This window comes from Accipiter gentilis, chromosome 32, assembly GCF_929443795.1.
Source record: "Accipiter gentilis chromosome 32, bAccGen1.1, whole genome shotgun sequence".
Classification (NCBI taxonomy): Eukaryota; Metazoa; Chordata; class Aves; order Accipitriformes; family Accipitridae; genus Astur; species Astur gentilis.
In genome coordinates this window covers 7,387,564-7,407,790 of record NC_064911.1, presented here as the reverse complement: position 1 = coordinate 7,407,790, position 20,227 = coordinate 7,387,564, and the positions used below count along the sequence as shown (strand labels likewise).

The following is a 20,227-nucleotide window of genomic DNA, read 5'->3' as shown; positions in this document are numbered from 1 at the left end:
TCTCCCCGCGGTCCCAGGTTTTCCCACTCAATTGGCTCTTAGGTATTTTGGGACGAGGGGCCAGCAGAGGATTGGTTAGTAAGAAGAGCCAAAGCAAGGGTTTGCACCTGCCCCTGGCCTTATTGCATTAGATTGACAGGGTGGCAGTCCAAAAAAGGCAAAGGAGAGTAGTGCACCAATGAGACAGGGCTGGAGAAATATTTGGGAGAGGGGGAAGGGACAAGTGAGAAGGGACAAGAGACAGGGAGCTGGCAACTTAGCCCTGGGGGCGACCACAAAGCTGTGGGTAACGTTTAGTGTTGCATGGGCACTGCCACAGCTACCTCCTGCATAAAAGGGCTTGCACCCTCTCCCTGACCACAACAAGGAGGCTTCAGAGTTATAGCTGCAAATTTTACGTTATAAAAGGGGAAGGAGGACGGGGAGGGCAGGGGGAGCATAGATGCAGATGTAATTATAGCAGAGATCATATTAGAATAAGTCTCAGTTACAAACGCTCTCAGCTTTAAAGAATTCAGATCATCATCCACACTGCAGGGCTCAGGGACTTCTCTGAAATAAAGATGTGTCAGTACACTTCCTAGTACTGAGGAGGGCAATTTGGTCAATTCTATGTATCCAGAACCCATTGTTGTATTTTCTCCTTTTTTTTGCATCACCAGTGAAAATTGCCAGGGCACAAGGTGTAAGAGGAGGTCCAGAATACTTGGTAAAAAATATCCCATTCTACTGTGTTATCCAGGATCCTCTTTTTCCATCTGGTTGTCCCCTTCTACCCCTGAGATGGTCACAATTCAGTGGCTGCCTGCACATATTTGCTTAAGGAGGTGTCTGAGTATGAAAGGTATTTTAGGAATGTTAAATGGTAAAAGATTACTTTTGAATTTTAAGGGCCAAGTTTGTTTCTGCTGTAAGTGAGCAACATGCCAGTGAGCTCAGTAAAGCTGACCCTGTGTCAGAGGTGAAACTGGCCTAGGTTTTAGAAAGTGCTTACACACATTTCAAATGTTAATATTGAATATAGCAGTGTCCAATCCTGAAAATACTTTAAATGGAAGATAATGTTTTATCTCCAGGATTGATTAGGTAGGACCAAATGCACAATAGTGAAGATGATCATGAAAGTAATTTTTTAGTTTGTGCAAACCATTGTGTGAAGTGGAAATGCAGTTTCCCATGTATGGAACAGGGATCCTGAAAAAAACTCACTGAAAACTAAAAATAACAGTATGGATTGTTTGCACTGTTTACTGTGGCTCATCATCTGTCATTTCTTTCTTCTTTTGAGAGCCAATAGGAGGTCCAGCAGAAAGAAAACCTGTTAGAATCAGGTATTTTCGGAGTTATTTCCTGTAAGACAAAACTCCCACCTTAGTGCCAAAACATAAATTATTGCCAGAAGTTACTACACATGCTTGTTTCTCAGGAGATTTTGTATGTAAGTATAGCCCAGTAAATTCAACGAAAATGACTGGCCCTTTGGAACATACCGTTTCCAAATTAATTTATTTGGTTCCTAGTACCCTGAAGAAGCACAAAGGATGCAGGGGTCTTTAAGCATACTGACAAGCCTTGCAAATATAGCAATACTAATAACTAATACTCAAAGTGGTAAATGTTTGCACCATCAAACATCCACGGTCAGGACTGGGACAAAATTGCCAATTAACGCGCTCTGCTGTCCTACTTCACCCGTGAAATGCCTGGTGAACTACACAGGGAAAAACCAGGATGCGGCCCAAAGCCTCTGCCCACCCAGGGCTTGGCAGGTGAGGACGTTAGGGCACGATTCCCACCGTGTCCAACCTCGGAGAAAAACATTGCTCCGGCTGCTTTCATTCCTATGGGGTTTTCCCCCTTTTTTTAGCATAAAAACTTTTTACGTAAACCCGAACTGTGAGTTTGGAGCCTGTTGGGTTTGGCCTGTGCGCTCCCTGGGCGCACACCACGCCACGCCACACCACCCGCCATAACACGACACGACGTGAGGTGAGGTGAGGTGCCTTCACGGCCACCCTGAGGCTCCGCGGCCTACAGCCCGAGTGGCAGAGGGACCCGCTGCCTGCACACCGCATTGCCAAATTTCCATTAAGGCCTGGGTCGGGTGCAGGAATGGGAGGGTGGAATGATGCCCCCAGACGCCTCGGCAGGGTGCGGGGCGAGGGAAGGGGGCGAGGGGAAGGCGCCGGGGGGCGGGCGAGGCCGCCGCGCCGGCTGCGACTACAGCTCCCAGGGTGCCCCGCGGCCGCCGCTTGTCCCCATGGCAACGGCGACGCGCCTGGCGGCCGAGAGGCCGGTAATGGCGGCGGGGGAAACGCTCGGGGGGCCGGGAGGGGACCGGGCACGCCGGGGTGGGCCTGGCGGAGGTGAGGAGGGATGGAGGAAGTTTCTTGAGAGGGCAGAGGGGAAGGTGGGATGCCCCGCCTGGGGGTGCCCTGTGGCGAGGGGCTGCTTTCCCGCTCTGGAGAGGGAGAGCAGAGCAGGGCGGTGTCAGGATGGGTGGCAGGGCATGGGGCTGAGTGTCGGGGCCTGGGGCTGGGTGTTGAGGTGCTGAGTTGGCTGTCTGGGCGGGGTGCTGATTGCCAGGGCGTCGGGGGGGCTGCCAGGGCACGGCGGGGGCTTTGAGGCCTCTGAGGCGGTTGGGGGGAGTGGGGTGGCGGTTGGACCCCACCAGCACCCGGGGGAACCCTACACTCGTGAGGATGGTGGGGGAGCTCTGGCTTGTGTGGACCACACCAGGGAGCTGTTTGGGGCCTCGGAGGAGCCCGGGGGCAGGTCGGAGGGCCCTGGATATGCCCTCGCCCTTCCCGCATGAGCAGGTGGGCCCTGGCACCCAGCTTGGTTCCCCTGGGGCTCAGGGCTCGGCTGTGAGGCCGAGGGACTGCTGCACCATGCTGGTGAAGGAAGTCAGACAGTGTTCTCCCACCAGGACTCCCCCTTCATTTACTTACTCTGGTTTTGCACATGGACTGCAATTAATTCTTCCCGTAACTGCTGTGCAGTTTCTGGATGCTTGAAATGCCATTTTCATCTTTGACAGATAGGTTTGGCCCTAATTATTTTTGTTCCTGCACCTTTTCCTTCAATATGCATTCTCTTGGTGTTTGTCCATTTTGGTCCCCCTTCAGCTACTGCTTTTTTTAATCTATTTCTATAGTAATATCTTTCATTTAATTTCTCTGTTTCTTGTCCTTCACCTTTTGTTTTTCTATCTTGTCTTCTCTTTTTCCATTCTATTTACTTCTCAACATCTGCTCTTGAAGCTGGATGGTGACTTTCGGCCCACACTTCTAGTCAAAACAATTTAAAGCGGTAGTTTGAAATTTAATTTAAGCTAATTTGATTTAAAGACAATTTGGCCAGAAAGTGTTGACAGTGCCAAATCAAATTTAAACAGAAAAACAAATATATGTACCAAGCTGGTCTTTGCCTCATCCTCATCTTAAAATAAGAGTTCTCATCTTTTGGGGATTATTGCACTGGCTCAAATTTAGTAGGTCCCTGCGCATTCCTCAGTCTTCCACGAGGAAGGGTTGTTCATGGAAGGGATTGAAGAGTAATGAAACTGGTTTGATTCAACCTAGAACATTTTGTGCAATCCTAAATTACACTTTTTAATTTTCTTTGGGAGTTATGTAATTCCCCTCTCCCCTTTAAGAAATTTAATTTAATTTAAAATAAAATGCCACCACAAAGCAAAAATGCCAACAAAGGGGTTAGAATGTTCTAAAATTATCTTCTCGTGTTTTTAGTGAAGCCTACTTGTTAAAATCCATCTGAAGTATCATTTTAACACCCCTCAAATTTCTTTTACATAATTGCTATTATTTAGACACCCCCCCCACCCCCCCCCCCCACCCCCCCCCCCCCCAATATACAACTTATTCTACTACTGGGTAGAATTAGAATTCTGCATCTATAAAACTATGGTCTGAGTAGTCTTCATGTGCAATTAAGAAAATGAAATGGATTGAACCATATCCCAATAAATAATTTTTACCAGAACCACAGTGTTTAGATAATGCTGCCAGGAGTATGAAGTAATCTGTTCTTCTACTCTCCAGGAGTATGAAGTAATCTGTTCTTCTACTTTCCAGTAGCCTCAGCAGGGAAGAAAATTGAGGTGTGACAGATATTCAGAAAGACATAGAAAATTAGTCAGCATTCTGTATTTTTATGCTAAATAAGTTTTTTAAAAAGCCAAACAATTAGGAGAGTTCATTTTGTTTAAAAATTGGGCTATTGAGAAAAGGCAATTCCAGAGGAAGCAGCAGTGTTACTTAGAACCTGATCAAACAAAATGAGATCATCATCTCATCGGAGAACCATATCTCTGACAACAGCAGTGCATTACAGATGATATTTTCTGAGCTATATGGGTGCGTAGACATGGAGATAAGTGTCTTGCAGCATTTTCGAAAGTAAACAAATGTGTCAAGTACAGTTAAGCTGTGAAGAAATTGTTTTCATTAAAAAAACACTGGAATTTTCCCTAATGTTTCTTCTGCAATTGTGCAGAGACATTTCTATTACATTGTGAGGTTTTATTTAGTAAGCTTTGTTGTTTTTACAAACAATTCTAATTTGAAAACAAATAAAAAAAAAATCCAAAAAGTTTAAGAAAACCTTTATTCCAGTCTCTAAGTCAGATATTCTGTTGTGCAGCTTTAAGTGCTGCTATATCCTCTACCTATAATATTAATATGGCAGCTAAGATTTTTTTTCTATTTTTTATGCATAAGTAAATTTTGTGATCTGCTTTGTGATCTAATTATTGAAAAATATGACTAAATGATATTTTAAAGACATAAATGGAAAGCTAAAAATACTATAAAAACACATAAATTTCCAGTTTCTAGAGATCTGAAAAAGTGTTTTTTTAATATTGTAAAGCACTTTGTAGTTATTAAGCTTAAATACAATTACATTTCTTTTAAATTACATTAATCATGGAGAAAATATATACATTACAGGAAACAAACTATGGTTTCTATTTACATTTAAATGGTAGTACCTTGTAAATCTTTAGAAAATGCATGCCAGTATCATAGTAAATTCTGAGATAAAAACTAGTATATTTCATATTGCAGTTCATTCTGGAAACAAACTTACCCACGTACTACAAACCACACAATTATTTTAATGGGTTAAAGAGTAATAATTGGGGTTTTTTAAAGGTAACTTAGTATTTCTTGGCATCATTTAGTATAGTTGAAAACTCTTCAGTATTGTTTATGTTAACTGTAAACAACTCATTAGCATTCTGATAGGTTATGGAGGTCAACTTTTAAGCCTTCTACCATAACACAGTGGTGAACTCAGATGATTGTTTCCTCCATATTTTAGTGACAGAAGATAATAAGTCAGAACATGACACAAAAAGCAGGGATACCAAAGATTCACCAAAGCACAGAAGTATCAGAAGCAGCAGCTGTAGCAGCTGTAGCATTACCTCAATCAGAGGTAATGATTGTTGGTGACGCAGTAGAGAATACAGAAGTGAAAATTCTCATGGTAGCTGTTCTGAGGGCTTTGCCAGTGACTTGCTCTGAAACAGTTAGAAGCAGGCTTTGCCAGTGACTTGCTCTGAAACAGTTAGAAGCAGCAAATGTTTAGAAATACGAGGAGCTGAAGAGAAGAAAACACAGGAAAAAGAAAAAAAGAAAAAGGAAAAGAAGAAAAAAGGACAGCATATCTTCCCCCAAGATGATAACAAAGGTACTTTGTTTTCTGGTAGTAGTAAAATGAGACTCTCTTGAGAAATATAGCTGTTTCCTTTCTTTCGCATTTTTTCAGTAATTAGGACAGGAGAAAGTTTTTCAGTGAAGAAAAATAATAAATCATGTTTCAAACACTAGGAAGGTTAGGGAAGAGAGCGAGAAATTTCCTATTGTGTTATCCCACAATACTCGACGATCCAAGAGGCGGGATAATCACCTGAAATGTGGAAGTACCTTTGCAATCCTTATTCCTCAGTTTTAATCTGAGGACTTGAAAATGGCTCTCCCACATATACTGCAATTTCTGTTTTTGACTGTGTATCACATGATGTGTCTGAAAAAGCCTTTCCTGAGGAAAGTTACTCAAAAATTGTATGTCTGCACAAAAGTGTCAGTTTTGACAAAAAAGCCAAGTTTTGACCAGCTTAGTCATGGTGAATCATGTAAAATTCAGTTTGTCCTTCAATGGAGTGACCATATAGCACAAATATATCCCTTTACATAAGTGTTAACAGTGAAGAATCTTTTCATGTCTGCATGTTTTCGTATCTACACCCCTACTTTCTTAAGCCCCACCATGCCACACCAAAAAATGAGTGTAAAACCAATAACTCTTTTCCTGCTAAGCGTCGAAATTTCATCTAGGTCTACCAAGTCTACAAAGTGCAAATCAACCAAAAACAGAGAGAAGAACCAGTGATTAGCTCTTCTATTACATAAGTTGTATGCTGCTGTCAAGAAGTCATACTGGCATGGAACTAGCAGACCAGAAAGAATGATGACATTTTTTAAATCTATTTAGCAGAAGAATCATTATTAGCTACTGGCTGTGTTGGATATTTTAAGTGGCTACTTTTGCTTGTTCATGGCTACTTGAAATGATTGATTTCCCAGGAACACAATTATACCCTGCTTTTTCACCTTGTATAGATGTGTATAGATTTTGCAGTATTTTTGTCAGCTTTTGCAGGAAGGTATCTTCCCATTTCTTTTACATCCTCTCATTCCATTCTGGCAAAACAAAATAGTAATGTAATGGTTGTTCTCATTTTGCAAATATTTGTGTGACAACATTTGTGGTCATATTCCTTCCCGCAGTGGAATCATGTTACAGAGAACATGCAGGTGTGATGCTTGTATACCTTCCATTTGCTTTGGGTTTTACCTCTGGTGAGTTTTCTTCACGGCATCTGTTAATTTTGCTTGCTGCAGAAGGTCTTGAACATGTCTGACCTCAACTGACTGCTGTAATTTCCTCTCAGTTTACTTGAACCTTCATGACAGTCCTTCTTAATACGTTTAAAACATAAATAAAAAAAATAACTGCCCTGCCCAAATCACAGTCTCTCCTCCTTTTGATTCCTTATCTCAGATTCTGTCTATCCTTTCCTTTTGCTATCACATCAAATTTGATAGTCTATTCCCCCCACGTGGCTCTGGATGAGCAAGGTCCTACCAGCTCAGCCCCGCTCTCTCTCCTCTATCAGCAGGACCATCAGAACAAAGGCCATTGGGTTTGTGTCCTGAAACAGTTGAGTGGATCAGGTATTTCAGGAATAAGAGCAAAGGATAGATAGAATTGTATAACTGACCCCCTTCATACTTTCCTCTATCTTGCTGCCTCCAGGCCCTGCCATGGGAAAGGGAGGTGCAGACCTGGGCTGAAGCTGTGGAGAACATGCGGGCTGGTGCAGCTGCTGCCAGCAGGGAAGGAGAGAGCTAGCGATAGGTGCTGCTGCTGCAGGGAAAAGCCCTTTCCCTGCTGAAGCCACTACCCCACACATCTCTCTCTTCCTAGATAACACTCTTTCCATAGCTGTCCACTATTCTGGCTTAGGTCATGGAAGCAGCGAGGTCACGGCGTGGTGGTGCCTGGCTTAGGCGGTGTCCTGCTTTACTTTTCCTACCACTGATTTGATGTTTCTTCCCATCTGCAATGGGATGTTCTGGTTGGGGCCTGCTCCTGTAAAGGGTTTGTGTGCAGAACACCCATTGGTTTCAACAGAAACGCTTGAAAAGATCTGTCCTTTTCCTCTGGTGCCTTTTTAGGTTAGGACCTTACTTATGTTATCCATAAAATGTTACGTGATCTAAATTATTCTAATAAACATCTAGTAAAATACTGCCTGAAATGTCCTGAGAGTAATAGTGACATTGATTATATGCCTGAAAAAGGGGAGTACACTCAGATTTACAGTCTTGACTATTTTCAAATTCTAATTATGTTTCAGGAAAGGAAAATGAGAGTAATTCACTCAGAATGCTGGCCATAAAGGCAGGCAAATGGCAGTAATACACTTAGAATGCTAGCCCATAAAGATTTTTTCAGTTGCTGTATAGAAACAGTGTACACAACTGTATAACTGTTCTATACTAATAAGCAGGTAAGTTTTAAAAATGTAGTTTAATTCAAAGCTGACTTGAAAATTCTAAAAAGCTGGTTAGACAACCTAATTGCAGAGAAATTTAACCATGTGTTATTGTGATCACCTTGGTTTTTGAGTTCTTGCAGACCTGTAGATTACTATGTTGGGTTTTTTCTATCACACCCCTATTCAAGGTGTAGGTCCTCCCTCTTGGGAATCGTTCTAGGTGAGTTGAATTTGGTTCATCAGTCCCCAGATCATGCCTACATTAGCGAACTGCACAATTTACAATTCATTTATTTCCATTGATACTGGAGTAATGTGTTAACATAAACATACTTTACTAAGTTATGCCCAGAGTATTATTGCTGTTTGCCTCAGAAGACACCACCTGTGTTGTTACCCTTATTAATGAAAGGTGAGCCTGATGGCTGTTTCTAATGAAAATGGCTTCAGAGAATGAAAGGAGGGAACCCTGACCTCCTGTAGACCTAGTTAGCTGTGGCCCAGTGCAGCCACATAAATGCACACACAGAGATATAAATTTTTAATAGATTTGTCTGTGAAATACTTGAACATTGGAGTCTCAGTATAGATCTTGGGCATTTTGTCAGATATACTAGTTAACTACCTTGGATGAGCAGTATATGAGCTTATGTGAGCAGTAAAGACATACAGTGATTTTGCTGTCTCAGATGATTGCTATATATCAATGCCAGTTTACTTTGCTCTGAATGCAGGAGGAAAAAAATTGCCAGCTGAGAAAATACCACATCAGAATTCTTCATTTTTGAGCCTGCAGAGTAGTATGATTTCCCAGAAAAAAAATGCAGTGGCTCAGCAAATATCATCAGCAAGCCTTCACAAAATTAAAGAGCTGAAAAATGAAATATGTTATTTACAACACAAATTAGAAGCATCAAGCTTAGAAAACCACATTTTGAAACAGCTTCAGTGTCGACACTCGAAAGCAATAGGTAGATACGAAAATTCAGGAAGTAACTTGCTGGATCTTTTAGGGAGTCATTATGATGAGGTGAGAGCTTTAAGGAAACTCCTGAGGATGTCTCAGGAGAATGAGAGAAATGCATCCAGGAAGCTCAGAAAAGTTGAAGCAGAGCTGCTAAAAGCTAAAAATGCTTTGCAGACCTTGCATATGCTTTCAGAAGACAAAGCTCTTGCAGAGAGAGAGGAACTTGATCACAGATTATCAGCCCTTACAGAAAAAATGGAAGAGAATCATAAGACAATACAGGTAATATATGCATATCATTGTATTTCTGGAACAATAATAGGAGAGGTTTCTGTGCAAGAATAGTGGAAAGATTTAGCTGCTTCTTGTCACATTAATTATTCTGTTACAGCCCTGTAACATTGAACATTCTTTTTAATCCAGTGCTGTCCTGAGTGTAAGGTACTAAAAATGGCAGTAGTACCCCCTTCCACTATTTTAAAATTTGGCAGAAATGTGTGAGTAGATTAAGTTCAGCAGTAAAGATCTTTTAGGAATTAAGTTGTATGCCTTAACCCTGTGTAGCATATAGCTGGAGAGCACTCTTCAACAGCGTGTCTGCTCTGCTCCCCGCCAGCAGCATGGGGTACCCAGGCTTGCTTGGGCCGTCTAGCCACAACAGCAGGATTAGTTATACATGGAGACCACCAAAGCTGGCTTATCTGGAACTAGCGCTGTTATTTTCACGTGGTACTGGTGAGCAGCATGGACATACCTACATCTATTCACTAGTTACTGTCACTCACTGTAGTCAGCTGTAGGGTGGCTGCTGAATTAAGCCGTAGTCAGGTGTCCTAGATTTTAGGGTTGGTTCTACTGTTGGTTTATTATGCGACTGTAGTAAAAGCCCGGTGGGAGTTTAAGAGGAGATAATTCAGCTCCTCTTAATATCTAATGCTTCTTTACTTTCATTGAACCTTTCACAAAAAGACAGTAATACAGTTTTTAATACAAACCTGGAAGAGTGAAATTTCCATTGTCCTCCAGGAATTAATTTCTATTTTCTATGGGGTATATTATGCATAGAATTAAATAAAGAGCCAGGTAATCTTAGAGGCATTTCACCATCTGAACAGCTGGCTCTGAAGTACATTTATTACATGAAAGAAAATGAAAATATAAACAGCTGAATTCAGACTCTTTTTTGAAAACTTTCTATTTACAGAAGTCCTAGTGAGAAGCTATAAAAAGCATGCAGGGTTGGGTGTCCACCTTACAGTTTTAGTAACTGTAATTTCAGTGCATGGCACTGGGTTCTGATGACAAAGTACTCAATAAAGTACTCAATAAATTACCTAACTTTTCATTGACACTAAGCCTCTTTATGCTGCCGCAGTTAACAGATCTCAGTGTGAACAGAAATGTTGTCTTAACAATTCTCAAAGATATTGTATTCATTAATCCATCAGAAAGGTAATGTACAGTCCTATGTTTTATGTTAAATGCCAAAAATACTTTTTCTTTGTTTAGTAAAATTAGGTTTTAAACCAGTTTTTGCTCATTTTTAAAGTAATTTTTCAGATACTTTGTCATAATTTCATGCATTGTTTACAACAGAATATAATTGCTAGAAGCTTACTTTTCATTATATCAGCATGCTTATTTTTTGAATCTGGTAAGAACTGAAATTTTTCAACAGTCATACTGAGTACGTGCATATGGTAAAATATGTAATTTTTTTTAAGAGCCTGGAAAAGCAGCTGAAATTGAACAATAGCACCTTTAGTTGTCAGCTGGCAAATGAGAACAAAAAAGCTGTGGAAACTGGGATAATTACAAAGAACTTGCAAATGGAAATTAAATCTCTTCACCAAAAAATTAAGGTATTCAAGATTTTAAACAGGTTTCTGTTCCTACAAGAAAACTCAAGTGTTTAATGTTACCTATTCCTTTTTCCTCTTTTATATTATTTAGTAATGGAATTTTTGTTTCCTAGTTGAGTGTATAGTCTACCAAAAAAACCCCAAAATATCAAATGATGAAATTATTGTCTGGTCTATTTCTCAAAAGGTCAAAATAGTTCAATAACTAATCGAAACAGACATTAATGCATCACAATTTGAACAAATAATCCATACCAACTTGTTACCATTTTGGTAGATCTACGTCAATATATTCATCTACTAACTTTAAATGAGCTCCTTTACAGAAACACTTTCAAATAAAAATGAGCCAAGTATTACAATCTGCAAAACTAGACTTTAACAAAAAGACTTACCTAAACGTTTCAATAGTTTGTTTAAATTCCAGCTTGGTTTTTAGACAAATATTTTTGGGACAAATATGCCTAGTTCAACACTTACTGTAATGCTTGTAAACCAAACATACAGGAGAACCTAAAAGTGACACTGAATAGAAATAGAAATAAAACTGCCACAAATGGTATGTCATATGAGTTGTAAACAAGAAAAACAGTACATATTCCAGAAAACATGAAAACCCTTGTGGCTTTTTAATAATCTAAACTGTTTGTAACACAGTTAAAATATACTTTTTTTTTATTTCTATGTAAAGTGACCCATCCATCTGTGATCCTGCTAGGGAGCTTTCTCTTTCTAAATGGAATCAAATGTCTGTGAAATATGCTGTTATAGGGAGTTTTCCCAGACATTGTGAAGGACAAAACAGGCAACTCCTGAGGATTCACAGAGATTTGCATTTCTGTACAGGGGCATTGTTTGTCCCTCTTACCTATGTATCAAGTGCAGAAACTTTCCTCTTCGTATTTGGCAGCAGCTAGGCTGCCCAGCTGCAAAAGCCCAGTGAGCTGTTGGGAAAGGAAAAAAAAGTACACCGCTCTTGCCAGGCCCCATATCAAAGTCCCCCGAATAGCACTTGCGGGGCTATTTCTCTGCCGGAGTCTGATCTCCTCCTATGTGAGCAGATCTGGGAGATGGGTATAATTGTAGTCCCAGGAACACAAATGTGTTATTATTCTGAAGTACAGTTCTCACCTTAATGCTTCTCTAAAATATTTCTATTATTTCATGTGTTTTCCGTGTGTGCAGTTCTCTTAATCTTATATTTAGATTTACAAAACCTTCTATTGTTTTACCACAAAGACGACCAGACATGCTTATTAACCTTATTTCTGTGCCATAACAGAGTTTATTCTTACACATTCATAGTTTTGGGCACCTGGCTCATTCAGATCATTCAAGCTATTCAGACACACTTTCAGGACAACCTGTATTTCCAAAGTAAATGCAGCTCCTATTTTTCACACTAAAAAACTGATACAGTGAGAGTATTACTGAAATCTCTCTTCTGTGTTTAAGACAGATTTCAGTAAGGAAAGAGGACTCTTGCTAAATAAATTTTAAAAGTGTGCCTCTGAAGATTATGTCTCCCGAGTTTATGTTTACATCTCCCAAGCAATAGGTTGTAAACCAGAACTGAGCTCATTGTAACCGAGGGCATTGAGTAAATAAATTTTAAAAAAAAGCAAGTAAAGACAAAAGTTACTTAGTCCGAAAAAAACCCCTCAGAACAACAAATGAAAAAAATCATTAGAGAAGACTTCATCTTCTGAACACTGTGTTATGAAAAAGATCATGTAGGTATACAGATGTGTTCTTAGCCTTAAAAAGGGGGAATTTTGATTTGGCTCATGAAAGAAAACGACAGATTCCTGTTTATGTAAATGACAAAGTCACCACATTGCCTGGCACAAAGCAAAATCACTGAGTTTTCTCCCAACGTAGGAAAATTAAGTTGGTAAAAAGTAATTCTTAATGCATATTATAAGTTTAATAGTGTTTATTTCTTCTTAGGAAAAAGATCGTCAACTTTACATAAAAAATACCTGTGCAAATTGGATGCCTAAAATCCCCAAAGACAAAAGTGATTCAGTACCTCATGAAAAAAGTATGTGTATATTCATTTTCCTTTTTTGTTTAGTTATGTGCAACTTACATTGTTTTATAACTGGGACTTATATGCCAAAATAAAAGCCAATATAGTACTTTGATATGGGCTAAAAATATTGTCACATGTAATTTAAAAAGAAGTGCTTGGTTTTTTGCTCATTTGTTTTATGAATACAAATACATGACCCATTTTTAATATTTAACCCAATTTTCATCATGAATAGAGTTTAGCATACATAGTTTTAGTATACTAACAGTGACAGTGAAGCAGTGGTGCTATTTTAAGTGTCCATTTGCATCAAGAGCTGTTTGCCTATTTGTTTTTTAATGTGGTGAAGCTATCAGTCCACAAAGCTTTTGCAGGCTAATTTTTGTTCAGGCTGTTCCCTTTGACTTTACCTGGAGAAGTGGCCACCCTAGACCTAGAATTCCCACAACGTGACTCACTAACTCAAAGCACCTCACAAACAACCCTCCTGTAGCAAGTTCCTAGTTTTAGTACAGACCTTCAAAGTGCTTTTATATGAGCAAAAATAATGAATTTAATTGGGTCTTTAAAAACTGTTTTCTCATCTTTAATATCCTTAGACCCTGTAGCTTAACAAGTAGCAGAGATGCTTCAATGTCCATTATTGAAGCTCCTACAACTCGGATTTTGTTGGGGTGAAAGGAGAGGAGGAGTTTTCAGATACAAACAAGGTTTAGGAAGTTTAAAGGCTAGTCTGATGATTGTACTGTCAGTTTATCTGAGAGAAGAGAATGTTTATCCTTACTAGTCCTTTGTTTTTTAGCATAAGTAAATTTAAATGGGCAACCAGACATCATAATAATCCAGTTATTTTATATTGTCTGAATGAATTCTATCCACAGAATTGATGCTATTTAGAATAATATAGTAGAATGATAGAAAAGAACAATAGAAAGTTAATTCTATCAAGGAAAAAAGAGCTCTTTGGTGAAGAGTGTTTCTTTCACGTGGATGCTCGGACAGGTATTGGAGAGAAATATCTATTATGTGCAATTTTGTCTATCAAACATTCCAGGAGCAGCTACCTTGTGTGGGATTCAACTGCCTAATTATAGGCATCCAGTGCCATTTGAGATGTCCTAGCACATTCTGCCTGGCCCTGTAGTTGTTGTTCCAGAAGGACACGGGTGTCCCATCGGTCCTGTGTAATATCAGCCAGCCTGATACCTTGAATACTCGAAGGCATCTCAAATAGCAAGAGGCGCCTGTGTTCAGACAAGTGGATCCCACCCCTTGAACTGAGGGAGCAACAGCTAAAAGCAATTACAAATCATACAAGCCAAGAACTGTTCTGTTGCCCATGTGCTCATTATATTCATCAGGGACAAAAATGTTGAAGAAGATAGTTTTCTTAAAGCACTTATAAATTTCTGATTGCCATATGCTTTAGATGTAGCATCTAGAATTTATTAATAAATGTGTTTTTTACAGAAACTGATAAACATATTTCAGGTACTTTCCCCACGTTGAAAATAGTATTTTGCCTCCTACTCAGGGTCATAAATGTTCTGTCAATATCCTAAATGAGAGCTTTCTACATGACAAACTTATATCCTTAATTTTGGACAATGATCTGAACATTGACTTTCCTGTCTTAAGCACCTCTTTAAAATACTGGTCAGATATTCCTGCTGCTAAACTGAAGGAGGAATTGGAACTTTCTTCATATGGGTGCAGAAGAGCACTTCAAATTTACATGGTAGCAAATATATCTGCTGAAAATATTGCACATGCCCACAGAATTCTTCAAATTATGGTATCAGTACAAAGTCTTATCACAGTCAGTTGCTTATTTGTTTCCTCTTCATTGCCTTTGCAAATCCATTACTCTGCCTTAACTACAAGTCAACTACAGGGAAAAGGTTGGTAATTCAAGCTGTAAAATTAAGAAACACAAATTCCTATTTTTCATTCCAAGTCAGACACAGTTTTTTATGAAACTCAGAATTCCAGTTTTAGTTATGTCAGAGAACCAGCTGTATTTTCTTTAATTTTACTCACATATGGACTTGTACAATAACGTTATTTAAATTGCAGCACTTAAATCACTGTTTACCACATAAGTTCTTCTTTTCTTTAGGCAAGATAAGGGAGCTTAGTTGGAGTGAGACCTGATATTTTGCAATGAAAAGGTTCCAAGCAAAACTGTCAGTTCTCTTGGTATTTTTGGCCAATAAAAGTTTCATTCTCTGCCAGTTAATGGAAAGAGATGGTTTAGAAATCTAGAATTGGAATGACTGACAATTATTTTTCCTTTTCACTATTGACTTGAATTTTCCTATAACAGACCTAGAAAGAGCTACTTCTTCAAGTAGTTATTTTCTATTCTGTGTTTGCAAAAATTTTTACCCAGCAGAAAAGAAAAGAAGAACTGTGGGGCTGCATTTTTTAACACTCCTGATAAATAGCTGAAGGTAGGCTTGCTTAGGTTATCAGAAAGCTCTATGTACCTAAATAAAATTGATCTATTGAATGAAGCCATTAAATTCATAAGCTCTTCAGGAGAGCAGTTTGCTCAGTTGTGGGAAGTTCACACCAGCTCATCTAGAGGTACAGCTCCCCCTAGTACTGAATCTGGGGAACGCTCCGCTGGTTCCTGGTGAAAAAGCTATTGAAATAACTAATCGCAGGTTGCCTTTCAAAAGGGAAAACTAATTCCCTCCACATCACCACAGCAATTCCTTCAAGAGTAATCCTCAAATTGGTTATCAACATCCTTTTTACCACCAACCTGCAAACATTTGAAAATCACCATATTTATGGAAAGCCTTTTTCCGATTTCAGAGATCGAATCTGGGAAAAAGGTGGAATGCTGATGTATGTAAGGTCACATTTTTGCTGCTGGGCTAGCAACTTTCTCAGCTACTGTACTCATGTCAAAATTATTCTAAAAATAGAATAAAAGAACAATATACTGACCTTTTCCATCCCATCTCCATTCAGCTATTTCTTTAAATCTCATTCAATCACTCCCTTGCAATCTCTTGCCAAAGACTGTATTTCAAACAGTGTTAAGCATTTCCTCTGAAGAGCTTTGTTCCATAAAGACTTACATAAGCACTGAACTTTGAGAAAGGTGAGTAATCAAGTCAGAAGGCATAAAAGCAAGCATGTTTATTATACTCTGTAAGATCCAAATTTAGGAACCGGAAAGCTGAGGCCTCATACCAGACCTCTTAAATTTACATTAGAAATGTTACCACACAAATTAAGCCCATATGGGCTCTAGGGTATAGACATATTTGTCTGGCTTTGCATGTTCCATCCGAACAGGGTGGTGTAGATATAGAACTTTAGTATGTTTATGATGTACTGATGTATGGATGAAAACGCTCAAAAGTCCAGGTAGCTATGTTTGTGTTCCAGTTTCAGCATTATATAGATCAGGTAGAACAAAGAATTTCTTTATTAAAAGGCATTAAGACATGCAGAAAAAAAATGTTTAAATCCTAGGCTACATATCAGTATCATCAGTCATTAAATATATCTTTTGTTTATACCAACAATATGATTCCAGAAACTACTGTGTTACTAACGATTGTCCTTTTTCAATAGGTATTAGTATAAACAGATCAGTACAAGTAGATAAACAGAATTTTAGATCACTGCTGCTGTTACAGTGCCAAACTCAGGAAACAGAAAAAAGCCCAGTTCGGCTAACAAAGGTATGAAAGATCTGGATCCAAGCCCTTGTTTAAACTCTCAGCTAAATTGTATATTATTCCATAAGTTTCAGTAATATGCCTGAATAGCCTGATCCATCATCTTAACTTTCTAGGATGTGGATTTTGTGTGAATGTAATTATGTTACAGAAAATATGTAGGACAAATGTTATGATACAAAATAAGAATGTAACAGTGATAGAAATTACTAATCTTTTTTAAGTATTGCACTGACTGTGTACTTTTAAAAGTCACTAAACAAGTATTCCCTCATTATTTTTACCTTTAATCGCCAATTATAGGAGAAAATGTCTTCAGAAGATAAGAATCAAAAAGCTGAAGCAAACGAAGCATACACAGATGCCCAATGTAGAACAGAAAAGCATTCAACCAAGAAAATACCAAGGCCAGAAACTTTTAATAGAACATGTAGACGTGTATTTTAACATTTTTCTCAGAAATTAATTTGATCTTTTCAAAAGTGAATGAACTGATGGTATTGGTAGTTTACATGGGTCTGACAGCCATTAGCTGGCACCTGACTGACAGGAACTAGGTCAACAAAATAAAGTATTAAGAGTTGCTGAAATCCAGCTGCTGGTGGTGCTAGACTGACTGCAGAGCTGCTCCACAGTATAAGGCATCTTCATGCTGCTGTACTTCTAAAAGCAGTTCCCGGTCATGTTGGTAAAAAGTCAATGCTTTATCTGTAAAAGTATACTTTTGTTAATAGTTTGCTAATTCCACACTAATCAAATACTGATCTTAAATTATTGGTGGTGAACCTTCATCATACCTGATGTCAACATACATTTCTGGCTCAGGATCTATTGCTAAGAAAGGAAAAGGGCTTCTTCAAGGGCTGGGAGCATCTCCATTACAATGATCACTGTAAATAGATTTTATGTAAATCTTAGCCATTGACTGTGTTCTCATATAAAAGTTATATGCAAGGGACTTACTTATCTAGAAACACCTTTATTTTGAAGAAATTCTGTAGAACAGAAGAAAGAAGGAGCCAGTGCATCTATTCTTTTATGTGAGGTTTTTTTTTCCTAAAAATATTCATGTTATTTTCATTATAGTAAGCCTTATAGAAAGAATGAAGATCTGAATGCCATCATGCTTCACAAATGGTAAGGGATATTACGTGACCTAAAGGTCATGCATTTACAGAGGTGAAATGGGTTGCTGAGGTCACTTACTAGATCAGTAACAGAGCTAGTAATCTGGAATGCGTTAACTCCTGTGTTTTGTACTCCGCCTTTTCAGCCTGCAGCCTTTCCAGACCCCACCAGATAACCGAAGTCACCATTTGTCTTTGAAATCCCCTTTTAAAACTGACAGAAAACACAAGTCTTCTGATTCTGCCTGTGAATCTCTCTCCTCACTGTTTGCCAGACTTTATTACGGCTTTCTCCCACTGTCGAGATTAGATTTACTTATTGAAATCTTATTTAGCTCTTTTAGTAAGTGCAACTTCATACTTCTCCTTTATGCTTGTACTCTGCCTCATTTTGAAGGTACTCTTTGTGTCTCTCCAAAGCACAGAACCTATTACAGTCTGTCCCCTGCAGCAGACAAATGTATTTACTGTAGGCATTCAGTATACACATACCTTTTTCTACTCATTTATAGGTTAGAGGGTTGCAGTGTATTCTGCTCCATGCAACAAGCAACTGTGTTGTCAATTAAGGGAAAGAAAATCATACATATACTTAAGTTCCATTTAAAAGCAAGAAAATTACAACTGGAGTTCAGATCTCATGTGGTTTCTCCATTGCATTGTACAGGACTTCTCTGGACCTGTATATTTATCCGTTACTGATTATATTTGCATGCTAGTTCATGTAATAAATTAAACATAATGAAAAAGGTAAAAATAAAGATATTTACCTGGATTCAATGGTACAATGATCTTGTTTAAATCTTGCCCCATCCTGTTATATTTATTAGTAAATAGCATTGTTATAACCCTCAAGACTGAAATACCATCAACAGTAACAACTTAAGCAATGAAGTGAAACTTGCTGTCATTAATGCTTCATGACTCTTTATGTTCCTAGGCAATTTAAGACATTCCTAAACCCCACACTATTTCATTTTAGAGTATTTAAGGGAGGGCAGACTACTGATGGAAGAATACACTTGTCTGGAATTTATGGAAGTCAGATTTGCTTAAACGGGAGCTGAAAAAAATGATGAAAACTGAACAAACGCCTGTAAGTGACAATGTAAAAGAGAAAAGTCAAGAGGAAGATGCAGTGGAAGAGTATGAAAAAGAAGAAAAAAAGCCAGATGAACAGCTGAATAACAGCACGAAGGCAGGGACTAAATGTGTTACTCCAGGTCCAAGAAACAAAAGACTCATTAGGCTGAACCGCCCCCCCATATTCTCAGATGCCACTGAGAATTTGCATCGTGGGCTTCTTACATCAGGTACAAAATCAAAAAAAGGCAGTCTTTGCAACCATAGACATGCAGGTCAGGACTGCAGTGAACCAGCTGAATCAAAAATGAAAAATTCCTTTGGGCTATATGAACCATCTTTTGGTAAAGTTACCAAAACAAGGCAGAAGGACAGTTCCACTGAAGCAGAAGGCTGCGCTCACATGTCATTTGCTGAAAGGAAAAAGTCTTATGAAAGAACTCTTTGGACCAGGCTGTGTTTGAAGAGACAACCATTCAAGTTCTAACATGAGAGGAATGAAGAAAGGGAAGTGAAAGGATGCAGGATTACACAAGCCAAGTTTCAAACCACCACTAGTTTATAGTGTAAAGCACGTAACACTAATGAAATTGTTACAAATAACCTTATGAGAATACACAAACTGATTATTTTATTTGGTTAGTTAAGTACATCAACTTATCTTTATTCTAGGAATATGGGTAATTTAAAACATTTTTTTAAAAAACAATGTTTTTACCTTCATTAAATGCATATTAAATCTTACAAATACTGACAATTTCTTTCAATGATTTTTCCAAAATGATAGTCAAATCAGTTGTCACAGAAGAACATTTTCCAGTTCTTGGTCTGCGTCCATGCATGTGCATGCGTGTGTCTTACTAAGAGGGCCTTAACAATTACAGCATTTTTACCTGCTATCAGGTGTCCAAGTTATGTCCTTGTTTTGTAATTTCCTTTTTTTTTTTGCATTCTCTCTGCAGTTTGAATTTTGAAGCTGATTATTTGTTAGCTAGCTGAAGTGAGCAAACTGCTTTCATTGGGTTCATTATTGGGTTAGTACCAACAATGCAATAAAAGAAAATAATTTTTATTTTCTTCACTCCTGAAATAGCTTCCAGAATTCACACATAATAAAAATAATTCGCTATTACATTGTTTTCACTAGCATTATAAAGCTCTAAAGCTTCATTCTTTTCCACCGTTAGAATTTATCAAAGCAGTTTGCCTGGTAACTTCCACAGCTGACATACAAAGATGAATGTGCAAGAGTAAACTATTGTTTTGGAGAAGTCAGGCATATCCAGTTCTCAAAAAGCCTTTAAAAATCCTGTGTTTAAGGTTATGTAAGTGAGGGTAGGAGGATTACATTTTGTTCCTC

The 20,227-nt window shown here is 38.6% G+C and overlaps 1 protein-coding gene across 1 annotated transcript; it reads left to right on the top strand.

Moving 5' to 3' along the window:
• Positions 1-8,879: 8,879 nt before the first annotated feature.
• On the top strand, positions 8,880-19,644 carry LCA5L (lebercilin LCA5 like). Its single transcript, XM_049835040.1, is given in 8 exon segments — positions 8,880-9,341; positions 10,784-10,921; positions 12,872-12,965; positions 16,551-16,660; positions 16,961-17,093; positions 18,767-18,821; positions 18,823-19,293; positions 19,295-19,644. Coding segments are annotated over 8 exon segments (1,536 nt in total). The 5' UTR covers positions 8,880-8,894; the 3' UTR covers positions 19,383-19,644.
• Positions 19,645-20,227: the final 583 nt, after the last annotated feature.